An 8,900-nucleotide genomic window follows, 5' to 3' on the forward strand; every position below is an offset into this window, starting at 1 on the left:
TTAACTCAAATAGTTCTCGCCACCTTGACACTCGCCACCTCGATAGTTCGCGTCTTTTCATTTGTAACCGGACTTAGTGTAACTCGCAAAAATCTGATTCTAAATCTGGTTCGCGAGAAGCTGCGAGTTCCTCAAAAATTCTGAGTAACATTTCAAAACAGATTTTGTACTAATAAATTACATAAAAAAAATTTTTTATATTGTATTATTCATTTAAAGTAGTAAATTTAAAGTAATTCAGTACAATACAATTTCCCTTGAAAATGGGACCATCAAAAGGAGAGTCAAAACCTCGCGATCTTTTGTTACTCACGAGGGGTCATAGAACGTCGCAGTGTGTGTGTGTATATATATATATATATATATATATATATATATATATATATATACACAGTGAGGAAAATAAGTATTTGAACACCCTGCTATTTTGCAAGTTCTCCCACTTAGAAATCATGGAGGGGTCTGAAATTGTCATCGTAGGTGCATGTCCACTGTGAGAGACATAATCTAAAAAAAAAAATATCCAGAAATCACAATATATGATTTTTAAACTATTTATTTGTATGATACAGCTGCAAATAAGTATTTGAACACCTGAGAAAGTCAATGTTAATATTTGGTACAGGAGCCTTTGTTTGCAATTACAGAGGTCAAACGTTTCCTGTAGTTTTTCACCAGGTTTGCACACACTGCAGGAGGGATTTTGGCCCACTCCTCCACACAGATCTTCTCTAGATCACTCAGGTTTCTGGCCTGTTGATGAGAAACACAGAGTTTGAGCTCCCTCCAAAGATTCTCTATTGGGTTTAGGTCTGGAGACTGGCTAGGCCACGCCAGAACCTTGATATGCTTCTTACATAGCCACTCCTTGGTTATCCTGGCTGTGTGCTTCAGGTCATTGTCATGTTGGAAGACCCAGCCCCGACCCATCTTCAATGCTCTAACTGAGGGAAGGAGGTTGATCCCCAAAATCTCACAATACATGGCCCCGGTCATCCTCTCCTTAATACAGTGCAGTCGCCCTGTCCCATGTGCAGAAAAACACCCCAAAGCATGATGCTACCACCCCCATGCTTCACAGTAGGGATGGTGTTCTTGGGATGGTACTCATCATTCTTCTTCCTCCAAACACGTTCAGTGGAATTATGACCCAAAAGTTCTATTTTGGTCTTATCTGACCACATGACTTTCTCCCATGACTCCTCTGGATCATCCAAATGGTCATTGGCAAACTTAAGACGTGCCTGGACATGTGCCGGGTCAAGCAGGGGAACCTTCCGTGCCATGCATGATTTCAGACCATGACGTCTTAGTGAATTACCAACAGTAACCTTGGAAACGGTGGTCCCAGCTCTTTTCAGGTCATTGACCAGCTCCTCCCGTGTAGTTCTGGGCTGATTTCTCACCTTCCTTAGGATCATTGAGACCCCACGATGTGAGATCTTGCATGGAGCCCCAGTCCGAGGGAGATTGACAGTCATGTTTAGCTTCTTCCATTTTCTAATGATTGCTCCAACAGTGGACCTTTTTTCACCAAGCTGCTTGGCAATTTCCCCGTAGCCCTTTCCAGCCTTGTGGAGGTGTACAATTTTGTCTCTAGTGTCTTTGGACAGCTCTTTGGTCTTGGCCATGTTAGTAGTTGGATTCTTACTGATTGTATGGGGTGGACAGGTGTCTTTATGCAGCTAACGACCTCAAACAGGTGCATCTAATTTAGGATAATAAATGTAGTGGAGGTGGACATTTTAAAGGCAGACTAACAGGTCTTTGAGGGTCAGAATTCTAGCTGATAGACAGGTGTTCAAATACTTATTTGCAGCTGTATCATACAAATAAATAGTTTAAAAATCATACATTGTGATTTCTGGATTTTTTTTTTTTTTTAGATTATGTCTCTCACAGTGGACATGCACCTACGATGACAATTTCAGACCCCTCCATGATTTCTAAGTGGGAGAACTTGCAAAATAGCAGAGTGTTCAAATACTTATTTTCCTCACTGTATATATATATATATATATATATATATATATATATATATATATATATATATATATATATATATATATATATATACACACACACACACACACACACACACACGTGGTAAAAAAAAGTGATTGGACCCTGCCAGGATGTACGCATCTCCCGCCTTTTGAGGTGTTTAACTCTCACCAGCGGTCAACAGTTCAGTTGTTTCGAGTTTAGGGTGTGTCATTTTTATGTGTTTTTGATGTTGCAAAGTCCAGTTTTAGCTCTTGTCTCTGTCCTTTTTATCACTGTCTCTGGACACTGAAACAGAGTGCCGAACCGGCGCTCGTGTATGCGTCCGCTGCCACATACATATATACTGTAAAGTTTATACATTACAATAGTGTAAATTTCTCTACTTTGCAAAAATTATGTACTGAAATGTGTTAAATTATTAACAAATGATCACCATTCTTTAAGATTTTTGGGTAGGCCATGTCTCGACTTACGATATTTTATGGGGTCATTGTAACGCATCTCCATTGTAAGTAAGGGACTACTTGTATTTATAAATTAAAGAGTATTCCTGCCTCACGCATAACGTTTCTGAGAAATAAAATGTTTGTCCATCCACCACCGCCCTGACCAGGTTGCAGCACTTACTGAAGACTATGATCATTATAATCATTTTAACTGCACTCTATCTTTCTCTTGCTCTCATTTTCTTACAATTATTGTTGGGACAGTTGATAATGATAGGCTTTGACAACTTGTCAATCACATAAGTAACACCTCTGGATCATGGTGACATTGCGGTATGTGATTCAAGTTTAACAGAACAAAAATATTTTGGGATACACAAGTGAATGCATTTTCTTAATTCAGGCAAGATAACAACTAGATTAAGATGTTTCAAAAACTCACTGATGTTACTTATTACAGTTTTTCTCAGTTGCTTTGGTGCATTTGTCAGATTAGAAATGAAATTCTCAAAACTACTTTCAACCTCCACATCATTTAGTCATTTGTGCTCATCATAAGAACATTTCTTGTTGCTTTTAATAAATTGCGAATGCTTTTGTATAGTCATTCAATTGATTGTGTACAAGTGTCTGCTTGTTTATCTTATGTTGATAAAAATATTTTATACAGTAAAACCCCGTTGGACGAGCATAATTCGTTCTTGAAAATTGGGTCCATTTGCTCGTACGGTCGAACTGATTTTCCCCATAAGAATGAATGCAAAAGCGATTTAATCCGTTCCAAGACCTCATTCAGTCGCTTATTTCTGCACTTAAAAGTATTTGTAGCCTATTTTAACAAACAAATACACCGCAAATTACCGTGACGTAAACATAATTTAACACTTACCCATGTGGTAGTGGTTGATTGCGAGTGTGAGACGTACACCACGCTCGTAACCGTCTTGGTTTCAATGGTAATTCTAATTTATTTTGTTTTACATTACTTTCATTTATATTACTGATCTGTATCCCTATTTATTACCCTCACTCTTTACTCTTTACTGTCTCACGTTGTCTGTATTGTTTTGTATAGTCTGTTTTGTCATGTATAGGGGTTTTTTTTATTTATTTTTTTTATGTCTGTACTTTTGAGAGTCACTAACAGCTGGAACCAAATTCCTTGTGTGTGTCAACACACTTGGCCAATAAACCTATTCTGATTATGATTATGATTCTGATTTTCACAGCACCATCACCGATTTTCTTGGGAGACATTTTTCAACATTTCTTGTGAAATACAAATATAACACTAAAAAAAGTTAAGTTTTTGCTGCACTGAACAACGAGAACAACCGATGATACCCTCGGCCGAAAACGGGGAACCGGCAGCGTGGGTTTGCTTGTGCCTTCGAAATTTGCTTGTGAAACAGGTTAAAGTATAACCCCCAAAACATCTTAACATCAGTTCATTGTATACATCAATGCAAAATGGTTAAACCAGGTGTCAGAATCTGTCATTTAAAATTTCGATTAAACTTTATGTTAAATGTGACTTGAATTGCTGAATTGTACAGATGAATCTTGAATGTCACTAATGACGAAGAGTGTACAGCATCAGATCAACCAATAATCAACTAGTTCTCTAAAACAGGTCAAAGGTGAATCTTTTGAACCTTCAATTAGAGAGCGTATACAGACAGAGCAAAACAAAAAATTATAAATTCTGAAAATGGATGAACAACTAAGAAACAAACAAACACTTGTACAGTACAGTAAAAGTGTGAATCCTGTCCAGTCTTTTGCAATCAATATAAAACAAATAGGCAATTAAATAAATTCATTTGTGCTGCTAAAATTCATAGATGGCATATAGAAGGAAGTAAAATTGTGTATTTCCTTCACTGTGATCCAAACCATAGTTTATATAAAGAAATCCTGAAACTGTATGGATAGGTATTATTTACCCAACTACATCCAAGTACAAACAAAGTCCCAATTACGCACCGTGCTGTCTGCCCCTCCACGCTGTCGGGTGATTGGCACTATCTCCAACTTGGCATTGTTCGGCAGGCTGGCAAACCTCCATTGCAGCGTAAGGTCCAGCACATTCCTCTGAAACCTGCAGAAAGTACAGAAACAAGAGAGTAAGAAATAATATGGAGCACTGAGAGCACACACCTTAGAAAACCAATACATTACAGTACTCTTTATCTATACGTGTGTGCATGTGTATATTAACAGAGATTCAGTATCTTATTTGCTATATCACAATAATTAGCCAAGTACTGAGCAACTATGAAAATAAGCAAACTGTAATAGCTAGACAACTGGGCCAAAGCATTACCAATGTGTCAGGTCTTCTGATGTGTTCCTGCAATGCAATAATCACTACCTACCAAAAGTGGTTCAAGAACAGACACCTACTTAAGAGGCAATAACGCGTTGGGTGGCTGAAACTTGTTGATCTAATCCCACATATTGCTAAAAAAAATTTATGCTGGGAAAACATATGTCCTGGCATCTTGTAGAGGTTTATTTGACGTCTTACAACTACCTAAATACTGTTACAGAACTTCAGTGTCCTCTTTCAGCAAGGTCCGTGGGATATGTTGGTCATAAAACTCTGATAGAGGCCCTACCTCAACATTTACAGACAGATCTTGAAGGATCTGCTATGAATGTGTTAGTGCCAGATACCACAGCACACATTCTGAGATCTTGTAAAGTCAATGCTTTAATGATTCAGAGCTGTTTGGGTGGCACAACATCACACAGTACGCAAATTTATACAGGTGTTTTTAATATGCACATGTATACGTGGGTAGATAGATAGATAGATAGATAGATAGATAGATAGATAGATAGATAGATAGATAGATAGACAAGAGGGTAAAAATATATTTACAATATTTTTCACTCACTTTAGTCCGTAATCGTCTGCATTAAATCCTTGTTTCTTGCACACCTCCTCGAGAACCTGCAGAATCAAAACAGTCGCATGACGAAACCAAAACAAAAATGTGCCATCTCATACCAGCAGAGCTAACTGAGCTAAACGATTACACAAAGCACCAAGTCCCAAATAAGTACATATTTTCTACACAAGATCCCTTAACACAGTGTAACATAATAGACTTCTAGTCCCTTCGTAGTGCACTACATAACCAACCGGGAGCTACTTGGTATACGACCATTGTTCGAAACAGCATATTTCTTCGGGAAAAGAAGGGCCTCTGTTACAAACACGGCGTAACCTTGAAATTTGATATTTTAGGTGTTTCGTATATCATATTTACCTGCAGCAGGGGTGTGTTTCCGCAGACTTTTACTGTCTGTCTTCGTCCATTTGGAGCAAGAACCGACACTGCTGTGATGCTGGCTGCCATTGCAAAATGACGTCAGCGTGTTTGTTTGAAACAACTTTATTGAATATGATGCGAATACAAAAAAGATAGCGTTGGGTTATTTTCAGGGCAGGAAGTGTGTGAGGATAAATATGGAAATGATGCTTTTAACCGAGGTCAGAGAGTGAGAAATTAATGATTGATAGATAGATTGACAGACAGACAGCTAGAGAGACTATAAGGACAAACATATTGGGACACCTGACTTTTCTAGCCAGTTGTGGTTAATCCCCCAACTGTTACCACAAAACTTGGTGACACACAATTGTATTGTATATACCCCTAAAATGCGGTAGCATGTCCCCTTCACTCACTGTTCCATTATGGCGATGCTCCTGTGCACAAAGTGAGTGCCACAAAGATATGGTTTTACATGGCTTAGGGTGGACTCTGACCTCAACATTACTGAACACCATTGGCATGAATTGGAACACTGACTGCACCCCAGACCTCCATATCCTACATCAGTACCAGACTTTACTAATGCCTTTGTGGCTGAATGAGCACAAATCTACACACTGGCACTCCAAAATCTAGTGAAACATCTTCCAGAAGAGTGGAAGTTGTTATAACAGCAAATGTGGCATAAATGTAGATTGGATATTCAAAAAGCACATGCAAATCTTATGGTTAGGTGTAGGTGTCTACAGATACACTATATTGTACAATACACTATCTTGTCCATGTAGTGTAGACAGACACACAAACAAACAGGCAGGCAGGCAGACAGATTGGCATGAGATCCAAGTAGTGACTGCAGTGTGTTAAAGTAATTACTTTATAGTACACAGCCTCTAAAGATGTAGCAGGTGAAAATTGTGAAAAATCTAGAACATCTAGATTATTGAACGATCCAACTGCTGTGTACTTAAGTAATTATTGTAGATGTAAAAGTTAAATGAAGTCCACCTTGAGTACACAACTTTTACATTTGTTTTATATTTAAAGATGTTACCTAAATCTTTACCACATGTAGATATACAGTATACAGCATGGGTTAAAACATTTTCACTGTTATTTTTGTTAATTTTAGTGTATATCTCTACTTTTCACAATGACACAAACTAATGTAACCATTAGTCAGAACATGAGGAAAGATTTCACACAAGTAACAATCATGTTCTCAGTGACAAAATGATTAAACAACACTCAAATGGGAAGATACTACAAAAGACTAAGGGGTTTAAAAATCCCTGTCAGGATAATTGGTTGGATAATATGCAGACGATTAGTTTTATAGAGCCACAAAGAATTGATTTTGGACAGGCACACTTTGCAGGATTTCACTGAGACTGCACCCTCGTGAGATAATGATTAGGATCGTCTGCATGTGTTGCAGGACAACCTGAACGCAGCAGGAATAACTGCTTCACAGAGAACAATAAACAATGTAATAAACTCCAATCATCTCTATTTCTACATTTCCGTAAGACAAAAGGCATAGAGCAGAGTATTTTAGACCAATCAGTACATTTTGGGGCAAAGTTATCTGGTCAGATGTAATATCTTCTGACTTGAATCCCGTTGAAAAAAACTATGAAGGCTACCAGAAGGGATTTTTGCTGATTTATGACCATGTAGAAAAACATATAGTAAAATATACAATCTATTTATTAGATACCACAATGCAGTAATGTATTGCAATGTCCAAACAATTATAGCAAATAGCTAATTATAGCAAATGCTTCGCATCTCTAATCGCTTTTGTAGTCTGCAAAAAATATGGAGTGCCATATCACACACTAAGGCAGATGGTATTACATTTTGTTTCTGTGGTAAGCAGGAACTGTTAACTGGATAAAAAAAAAGTCCACTTCCCCCTTCCAACCGGATTGTCTGAGAGGATGGTGATGCTACATTGACAGATGTTTTCAAAAGCATCTAAGTAGGCTAATTGTTTTAACCCTCTGACTGATCATAGGTGCTTGGACCCTTTGACTGTTTCTAATGATTGGATCATTGCTTCTCTGTCCCTTTGGTGAAAGTGATCCTTTACTAAATCTCTTTGATGTGACCAGATCAAAAGGCTCCAGATAAGTGGATTGTGAGTGTGCACTAATCAAAAGAAACACAGAGGGGGATGAGGGGAAATGCAAGAGGATCTTGCCATCAACTGTGCCAAAGCCCAGCGATTAATTGCTGACAAGCATGGCACATCAATCACATTTTATTGCCCCATTGGGGAAAATTAGGTTTGTAACAAAGAAGGTTTGCAAACAGACTGGATGGAATCATCACTATAATTAAAACACTACATAAAAATAAAAACACTATATAATTAGTGCAACAAATATTTAACTGTGGGATCCCAGTATCACACACCATTAGTCTACATATTGATGAACACTCATAATATAACAGGCTCAGTCGAGCTCCAACAGGTCTGACATTTCAAATAAACAAAATTCTTGAAGTTGAAGGGTATAATATAGTCTTGCTGCATTTTTGAATTCATTTCCCTGATGTTTTGTCTTGTGTCACATTGCTGTGGCTCCATATGCGAGTGATTTAAGTGGCATGTTTTCCCCTTTAACTGAAAAAAACTGCAACAGAAAGAAAAGCATAAGTCAAAGGACCTGGGCGGATATCAGTGACAGATCCATTTCTCTGCCATGAGGGCAGGAGTGGTTTTGTGTGTGTTGGGGAGGGTATAGGGGGACTACAAGCACATACAACATGCAAGAACCCAGGCACACACACTACTTTGAAGATCCATGGAATGAATTCCTTGATCAAAAGGCTATTCCTATACTTAAAGCTGGAAAACAAAAGAGTGACCATACTGGCTATCTTAGCTGTACATCCCAAAATTCCTTGTTTCAGCAGGATTGAATAAGACAGGTCTTTGTTTAAGAAACCTAATAATTGTGTTAATCCAACAGTGTTACATAATCACTATATTGTCACAAGCAATGCTCAGAGAATAAGCTGGCTGTACTATACTGACACAATAACATATTGTTTTAGACTGACATGATACTATACTGCTACAGAATGATGTACTGTACCATACTGACAAGGTAATGTACTGTAATGTACTGTCAGAATAAGATATATACTT

The 8,900-nt window shown here is 37.9% G+C and overlaps 1 protein-coding gene across 1 annotated transcript in view; it reads right to left on the reverse strand.

Moving 5' to 3' along the window:
• The window catches only part of aspscr1 (ASPSCR1 tether for SLC2A4, UBX domain containing), a 33,081-nt gene extending 27,207 nt beyond the window's left edge, over positions 1–5,874 (reverse strand). The window contains exons 1-3 of the mRNA XM_083557736.1: positions 5,732–5,874; positions 5,357–5,412; positions 4,440–4,554 (exon numbers count right to left, since the gene is read on the reverse strand). Coding sequence (XP_083413862.1) covers positions 4,440–4,554; positions 5,357–5,412; positions 5,732–5,821 — 261 coding nt within the window. The 5' untranslated portion in view covers positions 5,822–5,874. The remainder of the gene's footprint in view (positions 1–4,439; positions 4,555–5,356; positions 5,413–5,731) is intronic.
• Positions 5,875–8,900: the final 3,026 nt, after the last annotated feature.

Source organism: Silurus aristotelis (genome assembly GCF_946808225.1).
Source record: "Silurus aristotelis genome assembly, chromosome: 13".
NCBI lineage: Eukaryota > Metazoa > Chordata > Actinopteri > Siluriformes > Siluridae > Silurus > Silurus aristotelis.